Source organism: Hoplias malabaricus, chromosome 1, assembly GCF_029633855.1.
Source record: "Hoplias malabaricus isolate fHopMal1 chromosome 1, fHopMal1.hap1, whole genome shotgun sequence".
Taxonomy (NCBI): Eukaryota; Metazoa; Chordata; class Actinopteri; order Characiformes; family Erythrinidae; genus Hoplias; species Hoplias malabaricus.
Window position 1 is genome coordinate 69069292 of NC_089800.1, and position 23926 is coordinate 69093217.

The 23926-nt window shown below is 39.5% G+C and overlaps 1 protein-coding gene across 1 annotated transcript; it reads right to left on the reverse strand.

Annotated features, from left to right (window-relative positions):
- Window positions 1-752: 752 nt before the first annotated feature.
- sh3pxd2ab (SH3 and PX domains 2Ab) lies at window positions 753-20732 on the reverse strand. The gene is made up of 13 exons (XM_066650977.1): window positions 20661-20732; window positions 19763-19843; window positions 19332-19407; window positions 17914-17986; window positions 17677-17772; window positions 17513-17535; window positions 12027-12167; window positions 10218-10298; window positions 6911-7073; window positions 4296-4876; window positions 3090-3139; window positions 2860-2979; window positions 753-2683 (listed from the first exon to the last, which is right to left on the reverse strand). The coding sequence occupies exons 1-13, from the start codon at window positions 20730-20732 to the stop codon at window positions 1202-1204; spliced, it is 3039 nt and encodes a 1012-aa protein (XP_066507074.1). The 3' UTR covers window positions 753-1201.
- Window positions 20733-23926: the final 3194 nt, after the last annotated feature.

Genomic DNA, 23926 nt, shown 5'->3' on the forward strand with positions numbered 1-23926 from the left:
TTATATTCACTGTTGGAATTACACCAGAAATTTGTAACTTGAGTTGAAGGTTTTGTAGCAAGTTTGGTAGTGCAGTTAGCCAGCTCCTGAATTTGTAGACATTTCCACATTAATTCGTAATTCATTCATTAATACATTGTCTGTAACCGCTTATCCAGTTCAGGGTCACGGTTGGTCTGGAACCCACCTGGAATCACTGAGTGCAAGGCAGGAACACACCCTGGGGGGGGGGGGGGTATCCAGTCCTTCACAAGGCAACACACACCCACACATTCACTCACAAATTCACTCACACCTATGGACACTTTTGAGTCACCAATCCACCTACCAGCATGTGTTTTTGGACCGTGGGAGAAAACCGGACTACCCGGGGGAAACCCACATGAACACGGGAAGAACACACCAAACTACTCATAGACTTGAGAGGAGCGAAACTTGAACCCACAATCCCCAGGTCCCTAGAGCTGTGTGACTGCGACACTACCTGCTGCGCCACCATGCCAGTAAATAATCAGAAACAGCCAAAATAATCAATATTGCCCACCTGTGGAGCAGAAATAGAATAATTAATATGCATAATAATTCAAAGCAATGGCCCCTATTCGTCTTTTCATTAGTGGAAACTGTAACAATTAAAAAATTATTTATATGTTTTTTTCTCTGGTACAATGATTGATGTTTTCTAATTATATCAATGTCCCATTTAATGTTTCTATATTGTGATATAGAATATATTTAAGATATCATCACTATCCAGTGAAAAACATACATCTACATTTTGGTTAATTTTAGGTTACTAAATTATTTGAACACAACAGTTGTCCTTCACATTGTGTGAAAATTTCATGACGAATACACAACAACAAAATCTTCCAAAATTACTTGGAATAAATTCTTTTTACATTGATTTCTAATGAAAGGTAAGAAGGTTTTTTTTCCTTCTGTAAAGATACTATTTTTGGAGATACATTGTTTTCTTTTGACAGCAACGATATACAATGCCCTTCACCTACATTCCTTGTACTCATGTAAAGATAAATTTAAATGACTTGGAAAATGTAATTTCTTTCATTTTGATCTCTATTGAAAAGGAAGATGTCAGCCTTCTTCCTGTTATGTTTTTCCTGTTACATAAAATTAGGCACATCATTTGTACAAAATATTTGAGACAAAAAGGCTATACTGCAATATGCTCCTTCCTCTACTTCTTTTTCTCAAGGAAATTGGAGGGGACCCACCCCCGACGTGTGTGAGATGAGTCAAGAGTGCAACAGTACCACCACCCATTAGCATTTTTCTCCAGAACCTCCAGTCTTGTTCCTGCAGGGAATCCCATGGACTCTGCATCACCGTGGTAATCAGCCATGGTGACATACTCCTCACGAAGATTGTTGTGGATGATCTGTGGTTTGGGCTTTACCATGGAAATGGGGATGGATCGTCCAGAGCCATTCGGGTCACGGTGGGTCATTTGTGGACATGAAGACTCATTTTTCCAGCCAGGGCTGGTGTTCTCTTTAGCAGCACCATTTTTGTCCTTTGTAACACTTGCGTAGTCGTTAGTAACACTAGCTCTGTCCTTATTAATGGCAGCATATTCCTTAGTAACATCAGCATTACTATTTCCGTGTTGGGTCCTCAGTGTAACACTACAGACCCCTTGAATGTTCTGCCCAGTATCCTCGTTCTTTTTACTCCTAGAATCTCCACCTTCCATGCACGTGTGATGGGCATGTGTGATGGGTTTAAGGAAGTAAGTGGGCACCCAGCCCTCTTGAGCCCCCCAGCGGACAAACCACCAGCCACTCTGCTGCTTCTCCAACACCTCAACAAGAACTCCAGCAGGCAGACTTAGCTCGCCTGGTGCTCCCTGATGGAATTCTGCAGTACTGCGATACAGCAGGAGGTGTGTGTCATCAGCATTGGTGCTAACAGACATCCGAGAAGGCATAATTTCACTCTCAGCACTGATGGACAACTGAGGGTCCATGACTTCACTTTCTGCACTGACTGACAGCTTGAAGACTACTGAGTCATCCAGTGAGGAGGTTGAGTCAGTCTCTGACCCTGCTGAAGTTCGCAAACTTCTCCCGTAGTTTTGGTTCAGCTGGTTTGTGGGTTTTAGGCTGCGTCTGAGGGAGCTGAACTCAGGGTTTGTTGGTTTTGGTCGGACACTAGGTTTGAGTTTGGATCCTTCAGGCTGCTCTTGGGATATGGATACAGCACTGAACTCAATTGTTGGGGCATCATATTCTGGAGGATCCCAGATTGGCCTCTGGTGCCCCCTGCTGGATGAGTAGGAATGGGAAAGGTCATAAACAAACTGCCCTTCTCCATTTCTTTCCTGCCCTTCATCTCCCAGCCAGTAGGGGGCACTGTGTGGGGCTTTATTCACTGAAGGGAGGAACCCAAGTTCAGAATCCAAACCCACTGCAGGAACATCATACTCTGGTTCTTCATACACGCGGCTTCTATCAACAGTCCCAACTCCTGACTCCATGCAGGGTAGGGAAGTCTGCTTTTTAATTGGTGGGGCTGGGGGAGGGACTTTAGGACGGGTCAGGGTGCTGGTCTTCCGGTTTAGACTTGGCTTTTTACGCTTGTCAATGTAGGAGCATGGAGCCCAGCCTTCTTTTTCTCCAATCTGCACATACCACCAACCACCCGAGTTTTTCTTTATGACCTACACACATATACATTTGGTAAGTATGGAGATCTCAATAGGTTTGATTAATTCGCTGTCCACTTTAATCTGTAAAACCTGTAATCTGTTAAAGCTCTTGGTGGAGTATAGATACCACAGTGGTATTCCTAAAATGTAATAGTAATGTTGTAAAAGTGTGATGAAAGGGTTGTTACCTCAGCTTTTTCTCCTCCACTAAAGCTGATGCCATCACCCAGACATGAATGAAATTCAGCAATAGTGTAATATTCTGCGTCAACACTAGGGGGATCTGGAAGCTGTGGCAGCTGAAAGCCCTAAGGAAAGACACACCCACTTAAACACAGAGAACAAGTGTTCGGTTTGTAAACAAGACTAACGAAGAATCCTTTATTCATTCAGATGATTTTTCCAAGACACAACTGACCAGGCTGTTTTCTCGGCGGGGTGGAGGTCTCTCTTTGTAAGATGGAGATCCTGAAAGAGAAATTATTGTGAAGGTTTTATAAAAAGAATCTGCAACTGAGCAAACTTACCTGACGATATATGAGGTTTCAGGTTGGTTAAAGGGAACGTCTATGATTGTGGGGAAATGTCATTATCTCTGGTTTGTTTATATTCAAAGCTCCATGTCTTTAAAGGTGGAACACTATGTTTGAGGACTATTGTTTGGAAGAAAAAAAAACCTGGTCTGTCAACATCTCATTAACCTAGAGGTGCAGAAAGGGTTCTCTACTACGTTCTGTACTTGAGTCCTACTTCACTGTAACACATATGGCCAGTGTGATTTGCTGTGCCTTTCCCTGCTCTCACATAAGTCTCTGTAGTTTGGTTGTTAGCAATGCCAAAACTAGAAGGAACTATCCAGTCATAAGCAAGTATTACTGTGCAAGACTCCAGTGCATCGTCGGTGAAACGTGGGTGTCAAAAGTGACTGAGGATGGCAGCAAAAAGTAAGAAGGTATACATAAGGAGCTATTTTAAAAAAAAAAAAAACTTGTAAATCACTTAATGTCACTAATGTAATGAGTCCATCATAATAAAAGCAGGCTAAAATCATCTGTAGCTATGAATAAAATGGTTTGGAAATTAACTGCACAACAAACTGCCAATTGTCATTTCTCTTACATGTTCGTTTTATCACGGAGCAGGCGGAAGTTGGGATGGTAATTTTTATATTTTAAATAAACACAAGGTAAGATTTTGGGTTTGCTCCCTTCTAGTATATTACATTTTTAGAGCACTTTACTGAAATCAGTAGGGAGGGTCAGGTGGGGGTGGCAGGAGGTGGTTTCCTACCCTCCTCCAAAAGTTACACAGTGCAGTTTCTGCAGTGCTGAGCCCAGAGTAGCAGTGACAGAGGCTTTATTCTCTTTATTACATGTCAGTGAAGCATCACAATGCATTTAAGGCTTTTATTGTAAGGGAAAAAAGGTTTGATTAAGGACTTTAATTACATATGCAGAATGTGTGTGTGTGTGTGTGTGTGTGTGTGTGTGTGTATAAAATTGCACAAAGAGAGAGCAAAAGGTAGTGCCACACAGTGCCAAATTTTCTGATAGTGTATGTCTCCACAGAATTAATTCACAGATACAAGATTGTGTGTGTGTGTGTGTGTGTGTGTGTATCTTACCGTTCTCCACACTGTGGTATCTTTGTGGTGTGACACGAGCAATGGCAGGGGTGTGTGTCCTCAGTCCTGTAGAACACACACTCGACTCTGAAGCAGACACTCCTACACATACATTCGTAACTGACCTACAAACTCCAGGTGTCTCTGTATCCTCAATGGAACAGACTTGTGTGTGTGAATCTGAGATAGATTCTGTGTCTGAACGTGTGTGTGTGCTGACACTGTCCACTCCAGTGGTGGTGTCATCAGTGTCTGTGTTGTCTGTAGTCCAGTGGGTGCTGTGTACATTGGTAAGTGTGTTGTTTGTAGTCTCCAGCTTGGCACTAAAGTGTGTGTCAGTGTTTGTGTCACATTCCAAGTGTGTATCATTGGTGAAGTGTATGTTGCTGTGAGTGTTTGTGTCGTTGACTGGTTTCCGCTTCAGAAGATTGCTTATCTCCATCAGGTTTCCAATAATCTCAACTTGGCCAACTGTAGATTCTTGGTTGGTTTCTGTGGAATCACTTAAGTTGCCAGGGAGGACATCATCCTGCACCTTCCTCAGGTAGGAGCCTGGAGCCCAACCTTCTTTCCCACCATAACTGAAAGAGATAGGAATCAATTAGTGGAGAATCAGAATTAAGTTTAATAATAAAGACCCAGAAAAGATACCAAACATAGGCTCTGTACTTAAGACATCTAAATTATGTCCCCAACTAAAGCTGCGCCCCAATTGCACACTTAATACTAATTTTATCTAGTGTTTGAGTATGAGTATGTAGTATAGTTAGTTACAAGTGTCAAAGCTGAGTAAAAAATCCAGAGTGCATACTTAGAACATGTCGATATTTGAGTATGTTAACGATGGATACTTTGATCTCACAATCCAATTGGAAATGGAAAGGAAGGAGCTTATCACATCTGGCAAGTTTTGGCTTTGTTCCAAATAGTCCCAAAAAGATCTTAAAACTAGAACTACTACACACAGACAGTGCACTAAATGGGAACATAAACAGGGGGACATGAAGCTTATAATATAAATGGTTTTTATTATCTGACATACAATGCACTATTTTAGTGCAGAAATCCTTTTTTTACCTACACTGTGCACTATGTAGTGTGGATGGAGAGTTCAGACTTTGGATAAAATTGCAGACAGTGTTGAGGCCACAGCTTGGTACGATGCATGTAATCATAGCAACAGTTCATCAAGTCCTGTGTTTTATGTTAATATTTGGTTACTAGCCTGCCAAATTCACACATTTCATGTTAGTACATAGTATATACTCTATAGTATTAATGTGTAATACACAGCTGGAATGTAGCCTAAAGGTAATAAAGATATACACTTCAGAGAACCACACCAATACATTGTATTCTCAAAATAATCATATTTCCCAAGTGTTTTTGAATGTCAATAATGTTTTAAAATGTGGGAAATAAATTTAGACTAATACATTGCAGGGCTTGATAAGTGTTTGTTTATGTCTTCTGCATTTTTGAGACATGGAATACACAGGAAAACACTTTCCTATGTGTAAAGATCACCAAGATTTACATAATCACATGTAGGACCTAGCCTTATGCATAGTTCCAAGAGGCAAATGTATGTGTCTTCGGATTAGGGAAAATTTCAAAGAGATTTGCTAGATAGAAGTCTTGAAGTTGAAGTTTTGGTAAATAAAGGACATGTCTGCTGTAACCTTCTATTGAAGCAAAGCAAAACAAGATGTACCTGGAAGGAGATCAATAAACCAAATTCACTATAAAATGGTCTGTACACAACCTTGGGCTTACCAATGTGTTCCTGCATTTTGAGACACTAATATTACAACTTGTAAAGGACAGATGAACTACTGAATTAGTCAGGAAACAAGTGTTTGAGCTTCTAATCCTGTACATGTCTCTCTGTACTTAAAAGGAAGTAGTGTCCATTGGTAGCCCTGGCATGCTTCTATTGACAAATTCATAGTATTCTTTGGAAAAAGTATATAATGTCATCAGCAAGGCTTTAGACAGCATACATCAGAAAGGCATTATTAGATCACTCCTATTCAGGTGATTACAAGATCTCAGGACAAGATTCTACATGGATTACTGCAAAAAACAAACAAACAAACAAAAAAACAACACATTGAGGGAAGCTACAGACGCAGGACATCTACAATTGTGGAGAGATGCTGTTCTCCTTGGTTTGCTTATGTTCAGAAGCCCTGTATCTTTTAAGGTGGATCGGTAAGTTTGAGGAAACAAACGACGTGGCTGAGCTCATTTGTGGTTTTTGATTTGTGAACGTTGCCTTTAACTACCCGGTATTTGAAGAGCAGGCACTGAATATTAAGCCTTGAGACAGAAGATCTAAAACAACTGCTGCTTTGTATGAGAAGATGTTTGAATTTGTAGTCCTTCCATTTGTTCTTTTCAGCAATTGATGGAGACTATGTTGGGTACTCGTGTGCAAAGTCACTTCTTAAAATGGGTCTGGAGGCAGAACAAATATGATTGGTTACCAGCCAACATCTGGGATCATGGAAGATTACATTCCTTCAAAATGCATGATTAAATCACACACTTGCATCCATAAGGTGTTGTTAAAATTCTCTTAAGGAAAGCAGGATGGAGGAGAGTGTGTTTACCGTATGAACCACCAGCCCTCCAAGTTTTTCTGGATGACCTCCACAATGACACCACACTCAAAACCCAACTCATCTTTACCCGAACTGCTGTAGGCCTGAACTGTCACATAGTGGTCTGCAGTGGGAGAGAGAGACACAGAAAGAGATATTGGTTTGTGTGAGTGTTTGTGTGATGTTTTTAATTAATTTAATTTGGTTTGATATAACAGTGATTATATTGAGCAAGTGCCTTGAAATTTTAATTGAATGTGTTTAGTCGAGAGGAATTTGTGTAAGTCCAGAAGTGTCCAAGTAACTTCCCCTTGTTAAAAAAAACCCCCAAAAAAACAGAAGTATATATATCATTGTGCTGATGTACTCATTTTACTTAGGAACAATCATTATAATGTAACATAAATTACTTAAGCTTTCACTTAATATATACTGAGTATTTGTTATTTTCACCACTTTTCTAATTCCATTTAAATATATGTTTACACTTATTGTAAACATATATTGCCCAGTCCTTCACAGGGCAACACACACACTCACACCTACGAACACTTTTGAGTCCAATGTGTGTTTTTGGACTGTGGGAGGAAACCGGAGCACCCGGAGGAAACCCACGCGGACACGGGGAGAACACACTAACTCCTCACAGACAGTCACCTGGAGCGGGAATCGAACTCACAGCCTCCACTGCCCCTGGAGCTGTGTGACTGCGACACTACCTGCTGCACCACCGTGCCGCCCTATTTCTAGATCAGCTGGACAGCTCAGAGAAATAAACTTATGAAAATAACAGGACTAGTATTGCTCAGTATAGTGTAACCCCATATTTTTTATATGACATAGTAGTGATTTAGTACAAATTAAATGCTAGTAACAGAAGTACAAACTATTTCAGATCCATTTATGTATACTTATTTTTTCACAGGGGTCAGGAGTGTTCAGGTGTGTTCATGTGAATCGTTCCTGTTTCAGATATGTTCAAGTCATTAAGGATTGGCTGTGGTTTGATCATTTGTATATAGGTTTGATCTTTCATGGGGTTGCCAGCATGAGGGTTTGTGTGAATTTCAGAGAGTTTTCTGTCTCAGAATGCTATCTCCAGCACTAAACTTGGCTTGAAACTCAGGGTTGACTTGAAACTTAGAGAAACTTGAGGTTTCTCATGGAACATTCTCCAGTCACCAGGTCCAGCAGGAGAATTACATCAGTCAGCTCGCATAATTTATACTAATGTGGTGAGGATGTATAGAATGAGTTTTACAGAAGAAATTATTGCTGAGGAGGAGTTAAGTAATATATCAGAGCTCATGATCCCATTTTAAAATACCAACACTATTTTCACAGTAAAACTTTTCCACAAAATCAGCAAAACCCTGCCTCTCTAACCTCATTCTCTCTCTCTCTCTCTCTCTCTCTCTCTCTGTTTATGAGTTGAAGCTAGTTTTATAACTATTCTGGCATGAAAGCTGGAAAAATCTGAAATTTCTGCCTGAAACCCAAAAAGAGTAAACCAGTTTAACTGCCGAACAGCCTTACACTTCAAGTGCCCGGCAGGTGTTAGTAACTTGCTGATGTAGCAATATATTAACTTCTTAAAGACAGTCAAAATGTTGACTATTCAGCCAGTTAAATGTTTGCTTATTGTTGGGCTACGTATTGGGCCAGCCTAGAGGAGATTTTTTTGTTGTTTTTTGCTGTAACACCTAGAAGAGGATTTTTCACTAACTGACTGACCAGCTGACAGAAGTGTGCATGCGCGAGAATTAGCTCTTGCTATGCAGTTGCAGTGAGGACAGAATTTGAATACAGTAATGTTCTTTCATGTGGGTTTGTGAATTTGCTTTGAATATTATTGTACAGGGAAGTAGTGTGAAGAAATATAATGGCATGAATGTGTTTATCACGCTCAGATGTCTTGCTGCTTCTAGTGTTTTAAATGTGTCACAAAAAATTAAGCTGATATTATTGTCCTTTTCAATATTTTCCCTTCCATTTCTATTCTAATCCAAAATATATTTCCTGGGTCAGTTTACAAGGCTATTATTGGCATTATTGTCCAGTTTTATTTGAAGTTTCTGTTCCACCTTAAATAGGTGATTATGTGTGGCTAAAGTTAGCTTTGGAAAAATAGTCACTTTGTCAATTATTTAGAAATGTACTGTAAATTCCAACACAAATGTGGAAAGAGAACTCTTGAAAATGAGCAGTGGCAGAACAAGGTGAATGGCAGGCTGCCATTTCTGTCGAGGTTATAAATTCATGTTCTTATCTAAACACTTATATGCAAGCTGTAACATGCAATAAATAATAGTGGTTTTTTTATCAGCCTCCTTGGTCTTAAACTATGATTAGATTATGATCTAGAATTAATGTTAAAGTAAAATTAAAAAAGAACACACTGATATTACCAACGGCAGCACGTTGGCGCAGCAGGTAGTGTTGCAGTCAGACATCTCCAGGGACTCCGGGTGACTGTCTGTGAGGAGTTTGGTGTGTTCTTCCTGAGTCTGCGTGGGTTTCCCCCCACGGTCCAAAAACACACGTTGGTAGGTGGATTGGCGACTGTGTCAATAGGTTTGTAGCCCTGTGAAAGACTGGCGCCTCCTCCAGGGTGTGTTCCTGTCTGATAATTAAAAAGTATTTACTGGAGTTAGGCACTGGATTATTTATATTCTTAAGCTAGTTAGGTTGTTAATAGTAAGCTCTTATTATATTTTTATGTGATCAACTCTTCAGGCAGTTAATTATTGACACTGTTAGGAGGTTAACTATAGTGTTGTTATTTTTTTTTTTTTTGATGGATGATAGGTGACTCAAGTAAATGTTCTCCATTTATCATTTATCAACCCTTGGAGGTTTTAAAACTTGGTAGCACTGAGTGTCCAAAGAACTGTTTAACAGCTAAGAAGTGCTCTTCCACTTAGGGTGCAGGAAAACGAAAAAAAAGATTGAGTATAATCTTTATTTTAATGTTCTTTTAATTGTAACAATCTGTGCAAAAGCCTTTCTGAGGTGATAGATCACAGATGTTCTTTTTGTTACCCTTTTTTAAATTATGACTTTATAATTGTGGTTACACTGTTTACCCTTTTATATTTTAACATATTTAGAAAGAATTTAAATAAAGCATTTTTAACTGCATTAATGTATGAACGATTCTATATAAATAAAGATATTCTTTTTTGCCATTTAATAGACTGTTGTTAATAAGCCTGATGTTTGAATATTCTGCTGGTTAGGTGGTTAATTAATCTGGCTATTCAGTTGATTGTTAATGTCTGGCGAGCCTTACTATCTCCTTTTAGTGTTCTGGGATCATCTTGCTGTTCTGTTGGAGAGACAAGGTATGTGGCTGGAACCCAGCCTTGTTCATCTGCTGTGCTCACAAACCACCAGCCTACAAAAATACAAAAGCAAGAAACTTGTTTTAAAGGAAAAATGCAGCAAAAAAAAAAAAAACTGCTGTGAAGCAGTAAAACTACTGATGTCATCTTCATTACCCACCATGCACACACTGAATATGTGAATGTGTGTGAGGGGGGGTGTTTTTTCTGTGTGTGTGTGTGTGTGTGTGTGTGTGAGAGAGAGAGAGAGAGAGAGAGAGAGAGAGAGAGAGAGAGAGAGAGAGAGAGAGAGAGAGAGAGAGAGAGAGAGAGAGAGAGAGAGAGACAAAGAGAGGTGAATAGTTGTGGTTTATAATGACTCCCAGCATTCCTCTACTAATGACTTTACCATTTGCCTGACCATCTACTTTCAAGCCTTAACCAGATGGACAAGGATCTAATCTATTCTATTCTCATCTGGTTCTATTGTGCTATTCTTATTGTACTTTATTCTATTTCCCAAAACGTCACAGATGAAAAACAACTTTATTTGATTATACTAATTTATTCTCCAACTCATTTTGGATTATTGAAGGATTCAGTCATTTTTATCCTCTTTAATGCACCATAAAACATAACAGAGGACATACACTGATGAAGATAATTTTGAATAAACATTAATCCTAGCACTCTTTAGACATGTTTTTGAAGTAATTGCTAGAAATTTACAACACACTTTCCCTCTCTCTCTCTCTCTCTCTATCTCTCTCTCTCTCTCTCTCTCTCTCTCTTTCTGCCACCCCCCACAACCTCCCTCAGTTCCTCCTCCACTCTCTCTCTCTTTTTTTCCATGGCTTTGTCTCTGGCATTTTTTTTATTCAGCAGCTGAAAAATCTCATAAATCTACTACAGCAACACAGACATAGACAAGCCCTCTGCTTATTAAACCTGCTCTTCACAGAATCCCAGAGAACTCAAATTATTGCACACTCTCCATTCACTGAAGGCCATGGGGGGCCACTGAGGGACACTCAGGGTCACTGAAGGAAATTGTAGGCTAATCAATGCCACTGAGGATTGTAGGACAACTAAGACCACAGAAGTACACCAAGAGCCATTATGGGCTACACTCAAAGCTAGTGAGAAATATAGAAAGGCCACTGTAGATTATTAAGGACCACTGAGAGTTTGTTTGGGTTGTGAGGGATTTCTAACTCAAATTTCTGAGGACTGATGAGGGCCAGTTCCTGAAGGCCACTGATTATATAAATGGCACTGAGGTCCACTGTGGGTTGTTGAATGGCACAGAGGATTGTTGGGGCCTATTAGGGATCACAGGGGGTTATTGTGAGTGTATAGTGCACAGTGAGTGATTTATTTCCAATTACTGGCCACTTTACTAGAAACATCTACCTTGTAGTGGTCAGTAAGTGGATGTTCAAGGGGCATGTTTCTAATAAAGTGACCAGTTGGGGAATTACAAGGTAGGGCTTTCTAATAAACTGGTGGAGGGAGACGGTGGGTTTTTCTATTAAAGTGACCAGTGAGTAGGGATAAATGTTGGGTGTTTCTGCTAAAGTGGCCAGTGAGTGTCAGTATGGGGGGTGTTTCTGATAAGGTGGCCAGTGATGGATTGTAGATGCCAGAAAGTGTCAGTATAGAGTGTGTGTGGGGGGGGTGTTTCTAATAAATTAGCAAGAGTGTGGATGTACTTGGTGGGTGTTTCTTATAAATTGGCCAGTGCGTTATAAGTACAAGGTGGGTGTTTTCAATAAAGTGGCCAGTGTGTGTGTGTTGCTCACCTGTATCATTTTTTTCGATCACCTCCACTCTCTCTCCTTTTCGGAGACTGATCTCTGTGTTCTCTTGACGCTGATAATCTGCCGCCACCACAAACACACAGACACACTCCTCTCCAGTCATGATCTCTCTGCTCTCTCCCCCTGAGGATGATGGGAAAAAACAGGCTGTGAACCAGCTACCCCCCCTCCCATGACCCCCTGAGACATGACGGGCCATTTGTTGACCCTAGAACACCTTTGGCCAATCAGCATGCACCATTAGGTCAATCCATTCTGTAGTGAGGTCCAATCGCATGTAGTCTTGCAGCAATGCAATCTTTATGAGCCAAAAGGTCCAGTCACAATGCATTCAGGTAGAATCCTTCCCCCGAAAACAAATATGTTAACAGCCAAGTCAAGAAAATGTTTAGAGCCCAAAAGTCCAACTAAAGTAGCACAAAGAGATTCAATCCTTTAAGTCCAATCAACAAACTCCTCATAGAGATAACAAGGCTTACTTATCATATCCGGAAAATAACAACAGAGTGGCCTCTTGTAATGCAGGAAAAAATAAAAGGCAGAAGGAGTGAAAATATGGGTGAGGATTGCAGATGGGACAGAGAGAGAAAGAAAGCGAGGGAGCATGCAATAAGAGGGTAGTAAAGAAGGAGACAGAAAAGCAGATGTAAGCAGAAACTTTCTTCTCTGGAAAATAAACGAAATGGTAAAAGTCAAGGGGGTTGGGCAGAAGGGGAGAGAGAGCGAGAGAAAGTGAGGGGGGGGAGCATCTGCCAATCAAATTTGACTCCGCCTTTTTAACTAGACTTAAATAAAAACATATGTGCTCAGTGAGAATGAAGTACATATTCTCACAGTTAGCTTATCAGATTTATACAATTATAAACACACTGCCCAGGTCCATCATTCACTGGTAATGTACAGAAACCAGAGAATCTGCAGAGGGCCATGTGCCTGAAGACTGCAACACTCCATCTCAAATTTCCAGAATCTCTCTCTGTCTCTCTCTCTCTCTCTCTCTCTCTCTCTCTCTCTCTCGTGATTATTCTCCCCTTTTCTCTCACTCTCTCACCCACCCACCCCTTCCACTTTCTCTCTCTGTTTTCCCCTCATCATATTGAACCCATTTCCTTTCTGCCACGTCAGCGGCCCCCAAACACACTGACTCCACACAGATACACACACACACAGAGTTTTGCTTTTCTCTTCAGTTAAACCAACAGAAAGGATTAACCCTTTAACATCCACTCCTTTATTAACATATTAAGGCTCATTATTCAGGAATTATTTTGACACTGGCACTGGATTATCTTTACCAGGGGGTTCCATAATGTAAGTTATTGCACATGAGGTTTAGGACTTAAATTCCGTATGAATCAGCAGTGTTCATGGAAATCTGCTAAAATGAATAATTCAATCATGTTTTACTTTCTTTAAGTCACTGAAAGTATACCACAGTGGTTCCCAAACTATAAACCCCATTTCAGAAATTTTGGAATTCTGTACAAAATATAAATAAAAACAATGTAGTGATGTGCAAATTAATATTAAAATGATTTAAAGTATAAAGACAAATATTGTCTGGGGATTATTATTATTATTTTTTTTAAAGCTCCAACATATTTCAAAAAGTTATAACAGGCATGTCCACCACCCTTTTGAATCACCTCTACTTTTAACAACACTCTGCAAACATTTGGGAACTGAGGAGACCAGCTGTTTTGTTTTGAAATTTAAATACCTGCTTGATCTTGATATAGTTTTTCATCATTTGAGGTGTTCATTATAGAATTTTTCTTTTTATAATGCTCCTCAAAAAACTCTGGATGGCAGCAGATTTCTTCAAAACCTCTATATATATTTCAGCATTAACAGTGCCTTCACACACAGTTGTCTGACATCGTTGTCTGCTTTTAATGCAGTGCCACCTTAGGAGGGCCCAAAGATCAGAGTCAGCCAATGTTGGTTTTGGGCCTTGTCCTGTAAATATAGAAGTTACTCCAGATTATTTGAATCTTTTAATGAGATGTACTGCAGATGAAGATATTCCCAGGTTCTTTGCAATTTTTAGTCGAGAAACATGTTCCTTGTTTCAATGTTTGCTTGCTCAATCTTTCACAGAATGGCGACCCCTCCCCATCTTTACTTCTAAATGACTTAGCCTCTCTGAAATCAATAGCACTTCTAAGTTTCAACATTTTAAATGTTGTGTTTGTACTGTTTTCAGTTAAATATAAGATTTGATTGATTTGGATGTTGTTGCATTCTGTTTTTTATTTATATTATGAACAGCAACGCTTTTTTGGAAATGGGGTTTGTAGGTTCTGTTACTTTACAAGTGGAATAAAACACTTTTAAATTAAATTATTTTAGAAAAAGATATTCAATGGTCCAAAAAGTCTGGACACCTCTGCCCTAGCTCCTTCAAATCTACCTCATGGTTATACAATATCAAGATGCTATTTTACTAAAATTCCACTAAAGTGAAGAGAAAATCCTCATGTTTATGAATTCCATGTGTAGGCTTCAATTAAAATTTAGAGTTTGGTGTGTTCTACCTGTGTCTGTGTGGGTTTCATTCATCGAACAAATGAATAAATGAACAAATTCACATTGTACTGTGTCACTGTAGCTCTGAGAATGATCCACCACCCAAATCAAACCTCATCTGGGGTCAGGTGGGGCTCCTGATCATTACAGGCCCAGGGTAAATGGGAGCAAACAATGTATCTCTTTTTCCTTGCCCTAGCACTCTTTTTGCTTCTCTGCGAATCAGAATTGGTTCACTCATATTTGCATGTTTACTTGCTCTGTTTGTCAGTGTGTGTGTGTGTGTGTGTGTGTTTATAGAGGTTGTAGAGCTCACTGAGAGATCACTGCTGAGTGTGCAGAACGCACAGAAATCCTGCAGATATACAGGGATCCACCTACAGATTTTAGGGCCAGAGGATGGGGGAATGGAGTTGAGGGAGGGGTGAAGTAAGGGGTCAGCAGCTTTGTGTTAATGTTTTCCAAATTCTGCAATATAAATTACGCAAAAGGAACTTCTGAGTCATGTATTTTTCATGAAAAAAAAATGTTTCAGAGCCAATAATGATCAGTGCGCATGCAATTCCTCTCTCTGTATTCGTACGTTTACTTAAGTATATGTAGCTCTAAATTATGTTTAAGTAATATGTAGGTAAAGTTTATTAAACATTCTGCTGTACTTAAGGGGAATGTTTAGTCAACTTTACAATAAGTGTCACAAACAACATTAAGTAATTATTAAATATGGTTAGGATATAAATGAAAGCAATTAAATACTGGTTTATTATTGTATATTTATATAGTATTAAACATAATGCTTAATAAACAAACAAAAACAAGCATCCACATGAAGACCATGGATCCTGAGCACAGGTCAGTACAGCACACCCTCAGGAGGATGGAGAAGTAAGTGGACATCTTTTTTGTGCATCTTAGTCTTTCCTGCTCCAATACACCCAGTTTAACTTAGAAATGGCTCATTAATGAGCTGCTCAAAATGATCAGGGAAATATGCAGTAGGAGATGTTTCAATTCGTTCATGATTAACCGAGACATAATTTAACATATTAATAAAGGATAAGATTGTTGAAAGTATTGTATATTACTGCTTAATTGAGACAGTTAGAAATGTAGTAATGCTTATTAATGTCTTAAGTATTAGATTAATTGAAACCCTTTGTTGCCCCTAAGAGAATTTGTGTCGCACACAAAAAAATCCACAAAAAACAACAATAAGTAAAACACCACCAACCAAATCTAAATATTGCAGATTAAGGACATATTAAGGACAAAGGAGACAATATTTTAAAAACTATGAAAATACATAATCTAAACTGTCCATGTGCTTTCTTTCAGTACTATTCAGTAACTGAATGCTCTTGGGAATTACGTGATGGCCCCTTTTTGTTTTATTTTTTTTAATTTTGGGCATTCAAACCTGCTTCCAGGGTGAGGGGAAGAACTCAATAAATAGGGTGTGTGATGGATCATGCAATGTCCTCAGAGAAAGGTTAATGGTATACTTCTTGGAAAGAAGGCAAAGATCACTACACTCTGTAAAACCCTTATAAAAACTAGCTTCTGTATTGTGGTATACACATTAAAACTGCAGTTTCCTTAAACCTTTAGTGATTTGATGTGTATCTCGCTAGTGTGTTAGCAGTCCAGGTGAGTTTGGAGTCAGTAATAGTACCAAATACTTCTATTTCTCCACAGTATTAATAACCATGCCCTGTAAAACAGCAGATTGCAAGGGGTCCTTTTCTAAACTCAACGTAAGGTTCACGTGTATGCTTTGCCTTTGTTCAAATAAACAATAGCAGTAATAAAACGCATCCTTGTGATACACTCACACCCACCCTCACATACTGCCATCTGCATGTTAAAAAGTTCTGAATCCGCAGTAATATGGCTTGGTTTAAACCCATAATTATGGGTTTGGATGATGTTGGAAGCTGAAGGGAAATCTGCAAAAAGTCATACTTATCTGTCATAATTAGCATTAATTCATTCATTGTCTGTAACCTCTTATCCAGTTCAGGGACACAGTGGGTCTGGAGCCTACCGAGAATCACTGAGCGCAAGGTAGGAACACACTCTGGAGGGGACGCCAGTCTTTCACAGGGTGACACACACTGAAATATTCACTCACACATTCACACCTATGGATACTTTTTGAGTCGCCAATTCACCTACCAATGTGTGTATTTGGACTGTGGGAGGAAACTGGAGCACCTGGAGGCAGACATGGAGAGAACACACCAAACTCACAGAGCATCAGTTACATAGTCACTAACGTTTATGGACATTTTTGCACAGCCAATCCAATTATCAGCATGTGTGTTTGGACACCAGAACGCATGGAGGAAACCTGCACAAACACACCTCACAGACTGTGCAGTGTATCATCTTGCAAGTGTGTTATGAACAGATTTAGATTCAATTCCTATTGACTTATGAGTTGATTCAGATCCTCATGTATTTCCAACCCCATGACTATGAATCAACTCAGATTCTCATTCAAGTGACTGAATTGATTCAGATTCACAACATGAATGACTTGATTCAAATTTAGATTCTAGTGATTCATGACTCCAGTTAGATTCACATTCAAATGACTTATGAATCTATTCAGATTCTCAATGCAGTGACTTATGACTCAAATCATATTTACAGTCCAGTGATTTATGATTGAATATTCAGATTCACACCTCAGTGACTTGACTCAGACCTGCATGAAGCAACACATGAAAATACCTGCTTTAAAGCACCAGGTCCTGTTCTGTTTTCATGACAAATTTATCTCAGGTTTTAGTGTACTGTGTCTATAGTAATAAAGAAATCTAAAATCATCCTCCCTAGTATAGAGAGGTTACTTTGTGTGTGTGTGTGTGTGTGCCTGGAAGATATCACAATTTGTGGACTAAACCCTGTTTACACACACTTTGTGGATTTCTTACCTGGTTTGATGCTTTTTGTGTTCCTGCAGAAACATGGAAACATGTGCATGCGCCCACACACACACACACACAGATTAGACTACCAAACGGTGACACCTAGTGGTATAACACAGACAATGTCATATAACGATAGTAATATGTTTATAATTATTATATAGTCTCACTCTGTCAGGTGTTTGAGATCTTCAGGCGTGGGTTCAAAGAATTTCAGCACCTCCTCACACTGAGAAATATGAGCAGGTAAACACAACAGTGCCCGAGAGAGAAGAATGGAGGATTTTTGGTTTGTAGGAACACAGAACAGAGAATAACATATTTTTAAAATAAATAAATAAACGAAATAAATAAATAAGTTTTCCAGCGTATCATGACTGCATTATAGGGGAAACAGTGTTACCTGGCAGTAATTATCCAGGTGCATCAATCTCCTTACAGCTACATCTCGGCTCTGACTACGGCCAAAATTAACTTTACCTGAAACACACAAACATCACACACAGCACATATATTCATGAGTGAAGCAATTTTGTGCAGGTATAAATCAGCACCCATGAAAAGGGCAAATACTCTGTGAACAAAACTGGGTCAAGGGCCACCACTTCTTCAAGGGTTTTTCAACACTCTCCTTCGGTGTTTTTAGCTGACCACTCGTTGCATAAGCAGCAGTGCAAAAAAAGTGGTGAAAGCTTGATATCACATGTCTCAGAGGATGTACACACTATGGCTGTGTCTGAAACAGAAAGCAGCAACCTTGATGCTTTGCTGCCTCTGCTGTCTCCTTAGCCAGTGCCTTAAAAGGCAGCATTTAGACATTAAAGTACCCGTAACGGAACATGTCGCAGCAGGTAGTGTCACAGTCACACAGCTCCAGGGACCTGAGGTTGTGGGTATGAGTCCCGCTCTGAGTGACTGTCTGAGAGGTTTCCCCCCCGTGTCCGCGTGGGTTTCCTCCAGGTGCTCCAGTTTCATCCCACTGTGCGAAAAACACATGTTGGTAGGTGGATTGGCGACTCATAAGTGTCCATAAGTGTGAATGTGTGAGTGTGTGTCGCCCTGCGAAGGACTGGTGCCCCTTCTAGGGTGTGTTCCCACCTTGCACCCAGTAAATCTTGGAAGGCTCTGGACCCACCGCGACCCTGAACTCGATAAGCGGTTACAGATAATGAATGAATTTATTATTATTAACAGTATTATTATTATTATTATTATTATTATTATTTATTAGTATTGGAGTTTGGTGTGTTCTCCCCGTGTCTGCGTGGGTTTCCTCCAGGTGCTCCAGTTTCATCCCATGGTCCAAAAGCACACTTTGGTAGGTGGATTGGCGACTCAAAAAGTGTCCGTAGGTGTGAGTGTGTGTCGCCATGTGAAGAACTGGCGCCAAGGTGTGTTCCTGCCTTGTGGACAATGATTCCGGGTAGGCTCCAGATCCACCACGACCCTGAACTGGATAAGCGGTTACTGATAATGAATGAATGATGAATGAATGAATGAATATTATTTATTTAGATAATATGTTTAAAAAAGTACCAAATCATTGTAATCTTTAAACCCATTATTTATTTCCTTTAAGTCTTTTTCAAGGATTTTTCAAATTTAAGATCTTTAAAACCCACTATATTCTAACGAATACCTCCATCAGATTACTGCCTCAGGAGACAGTATTCCAGTCGTTTCAGGCACTGTAATTTCCCAGTGTTGGGTGCACTGTGTGTGAAAGCGGGGGTTAAGTTACTAGCTAAAGGGGTGGAAATGAAGACCGTTATTGGTTGTGTGTGAAAATTGGGTACAAAAAAAAATAATTTATTTGTGTGTGTACCTGGTAGAGAAGGAATGATCCTGTGGTTGGGGTTTTGCTGTCCTCCTTCGTCTGGAAACATATCCATGAGCTTCATCTGTAACATAGTAAATATTGCAATTACCACACGCTTACAAACACACACACACAAACAATCTTGTATCTGTGAATTGTCGGGATCTTGTGCCTTACCACTTACTTCCAGAAGTAGTACTAGTTTAACCCTAACGCTAACACTAACCTTAACCCAAAATTAAAACATCTTGACCCTAAAAGGTAATGCTTTACATTGGGGGGACCAGCTGGTGGTGGAAGTGAAGTGAATTGAAGACAAGGAAGAAACCCAAAATGTGAGTGTGTAACTAGGGTTTAGTCCCCAAACTGTGATATATTCCAAGCATGCACACACACACACAAATAAACATACACACACACACACACACTGTGGTTACCTGCAGGTTGAAGAAGTGGTTGTATCTCCTGTAAATCAGCTGTGAGCTGCCATCAGAGTAGTAAGCTGAGATAATGAACACCTGCTCAGGCAAACAACCACAATGTATATAGGTCAACAATTAGAAAATAAGAAAAAAACCTGTGACACGCATACCCACAAGAGCCAGATCTAAAAAGGGGTAGGAGAAAGAACAGGAGAGAGAGAAAGAAGATTCATGCCAAAAAAAAAAAGCAAATGGACCATGAAAAAGACAGGAAAATATGTTAAGAAAGAGAAGGAGTCAAGAACCTGAACAATGAAGCAGAAATGAAAAGAAAAGACAAAAACCAGAACAGAAATGGAGTCATTGTAGACACAGTGGGGGTGGGGGTGGGGGTGGGGGGGTGGGGGCAGGGAAATAACCTAAGACAGACACAGGGCATGAACAAGGAGAGAAGCAGACACGACACCAGGCAAAGAACAATACTGTTATAATCACAGCTATACTCAAGTTACATTATTAAAAAATGTTACTATTGTTCCTGTGCAAAAATCTCCATCTTATAATTTCAGATAACCTTTGCATTGTGTTTAAATTTCTTGAGGAATGTACCAATATAAATATTCTTGTTAAATTAACAAAGTTAACAAAATTAAAATTTGTGTTGTTCTGAAAGTAGCAATATGTGGTAACCCAACAACACTGGGTTACCAAAATTATTATTAACTAATACATGTTCTGAAGTGAATATGGCTTCTATTATAATGGAGAAACAGAGTTCAGCTTTGGGGATAAGGTATCAAATGTCATGTTTTTTTTTTTGTTTTTTTTGTTTTGTTTTGCAATGTGCTCATGCAGCTGATCCAGAGAGAATTACTGGCCAAAACCCACAGTTAAGGAGAGCATGTTTACTCACGTAGTGTTTGGAGGGGTTTCTTATCTTCTGAACGTCCACTATGCTCAGTGCAGATATAGTCCTAAACTGCATGATTGCAGCTGTCAGTATAAACCTGGAGTTTAGACAAGAAGAAGAGATTGTTATAGATTTGACTGTAAAAATAAAAAAAACTGTGTGTATCTGTTTCTGTGTGTGCGTGCTGTGAGACAGTACTGGAAGACCTCCAGTTAACACAGCTGGATGGGATCTGGTCACTAGAGGGGTGTGGTTCAACAATGTTAACCATTTAGGAACAGTGCTGGGATAGTTTCAGGCTATGGTGTTATTATATGGTGCTATTGTTGGTATGTTATGATACTGTAATTTAACATTTAATATTTCAATTGGCTTTGTTTTCCATGGAATCTGTGTGATATAAACAGTGTTGTGGGATACACAATGAACGATAAGCTGTTTTTTGCAGCTGAGTGGACTAGAGAACTGGGCAACATGGAAATTTCGAATGGAGCAGCTACTGAAAGCTAAAGGACCGTGCGGGATGGTAATGAAAACGGACGACTTAGCAGCAGGCATTAATTCACAAGCATGAGTTGAATTCACAAAAAAAGCATTTTCTGTGTTAGCGCTGAATGTAAGTACGCCTCAGTTGTACCTAATTGCAAGCTGTCAGACTCCTAAAGAAACATGGGACACACAAAAAGGTCATTTTGAGAAAGATGCTCTAGCAAATAAGCTGTTTCTAAAGAAATACTTTGTGTGAAATGGAAGAAGGAGAAATTATAACTGAGCATTTAAAACTAATAAAGGAGCTAACTGACAAGCTAGAAGCTATAGGTGTTGTAATAGAAGATGAAGACCAGATTGTAACACTGCTAGGTAGCCTGCTAAAGACAAAGATGGGCAATTTAACACTGCAGTTTGTGCAGCAAGCTTTAATAAATAAAGAGCAAAAGCACAGTCTATGCTAACGGTAATGCATCGGGTGGTGCATCAGCTATGTCAACACAAGTATGTGAAGATATGCAGGCTAATTCTAAGGCAGTGGATCTGACAGATCTAAATGGAAATGCTATAAGTGTGGGAAGGAAGCATGGGAAGAAGGCATAATTGTCCAAGGATAAAACAAAAATCAAATTCGCAAGGCTAAATGCATGACATACGAGGATGCTGAAGACTCGTCTGAGAGTGCCTTTGTCGCTAAAGAGACTAATCAGAATGAGATGCCATGACAGGTTGAGCATCAAAGCACATTACTTGTCATTAAGATATTCTTCAAGACTACCAGGGATTTTCCAGTGAAACTGGGTGACGGCGGAGTGGTTGACGCCCAAGGAATTGGTAATGTCAAACTATAAATGTCCTTTAAAGTCAGTGATATCACCATGTATGATGTGCTGTATGTTCCCAAGTTATCTGAAAATCTCTTTTCAGTGGGAGTTGCTGCCAGAAAAGCAAATACAGTGCAGTTCAAGAAGTCTACGTTCAAGGCAAAGATGGAAATCTTCAAGGAATTGGAACACAAAGATCTGATGGATTGTATCAGCTGGATATCGAGGGAAGTTCGCCTGCCTGTCATGGTGCAGCAAGTGCATCAGTAGCAGCCAGTCTATGGCATCAACGACTGGGACACACCACCAAGTTGAAGGAGCTTAAAACTCTGGTAAGCGGACATTTCTGTAGAGAAAGAGGTTTCATTTTGTGAAGCGTGTGTGGATGACAAGCTGTCTAGAAAGCCTTTCAAGCCAGTGGGAGAAATCTGTTCCAGGTGTAAGCTGCAGCTGATGCATAGTGATGTCTGTGGTCCCATGCAGACTGAATCCATAGGTGGATCAAAGTACTTTGTGACATTTATTGATGACTGCTTAAGATGCTGCAAGGTATACTTATTGAAACAGAAAAGTGAAGTGATTAGCAAGTTCAAAGAATTTGAAAAATCATTCTCTAATGAGTGTGGACGAAAGGTCACAAGACTGAGAACAGACAATGGGGGGGAATACACGTCTAAAGAATTTCAAGAATACTTGGAAGCTAAGGCATTCACCATGAAATGTCTGTGCCCCATGCACCTCAACAAAATGGTGAAGCAGAAAGGAAAAATAAGACTAGGACAAATAATCTAGCTTATACACACATCCCAAATATAGAAAGAAGAAAGTTGGACAAGAAAGATGTGAAGCTTCATCTTGTGGGATATACAAACTATGTTTGATACCACCTGTTTGATGAGACAACCGTCAGTGAAGCTCCAAGGGAAGGCGGCAGATTCAGAAAGCCTCCAAAAAGGTATGGATATGATGAGTTTGTTAACTTAGTGTCTATCAGTTTTATTGCTAATGTCTGTTTTGTTACAGAGCCAAGCATACGACAGGAAGCTGCTGACTTGGAGTATGGGCCACTGCTTGATAATGAAACCAGGGCTTAGTGGATTTACCAAAAGACAGAGAGGCCATAGGCTCGAGATTATTGTTCAGAGTCAAGCATCAAAGTTCAGGGTCAAGCATCAGGTGCAGGCTTGTTGCTAAGGACAACTCACAGAAGTATGGTGCTGTCTATGATGAAACTTTTTTACCAGTAGTTTGATTCAGTTCAATTTGTACATTGCTGTCCATTGCTGTCCTTTACTGTTCAGAATAACCTACATGTTCATCAGATGGATGTCGTAACTGCATTCCTAAGTGGACATCTGGAGGAGGAAAATTACATGGAGCAACCAGAGTGGTATGTCAAACCAGGCCAGGTTTGGAATGCTTTACAGCTTGTATAATGTTGATATTGAGTTATATTAATGCTGGTATGTAGTTTTGGGTTATAGTCTTTCTATGTATTTGCTGTCCAAGTGAAAACAAGTACCCCCATGTCAGTTTTCATTTACTACGTCATTTGAACACATCAGTTGTCCTTCATTTTGTGTGAAAATGTTATGATGAATGAACCAATACAAATACTCCAAAATTATTTGGAATAAAATATTATTAACATTGATGTCCATGGAAAATTAAGAAGGTTTTTTCCCTACCCCTGTGAAATTACTATTGTAGTTACTATGACATTACTATGTAGTGTTGGATTATAGTGTTATTGTATAATGCTGGGTGGTAGTGTTGGGTTATATTGTTATTGTATAATGCAGGGATGTAGTGTTGGGTTATAGTGTTATTGTATAATGCTGGGATGTAGTGTTGGGTTATAGTGTTATTATATAATGCAGGGATGTAGTGTTGGGTTATAGTGTTATTGTATAATGCAGGGATGTAGTGTTGGGTTATAGTGTTATTGTATAATGT

Bases quoted from the DNA above. Each gene is read 5' to 3' on its own strand.
- sh3pxd2ab (XM_066650977.1), bottom strand. From the start codon at position 20,732: ATGCAGTTTAGGACTATATCTGCACTGAGCATAGTGGACGTTCAGAAG. The intron at 17,987-19,331 runs GTACACACACAA...TGTGTGTTTCAG, and splicing joins GATCATTCCTTCTCTACCAG to GTAAAGTTAATTTTGGCCGT. The intron at 10,299-12,026 runs GTGAGCAACACA...GTATTTTTGTAG, and splicing joins GATCGAAAAAAATGATACAG to GCTGGTGGTTTGTGAGCACA.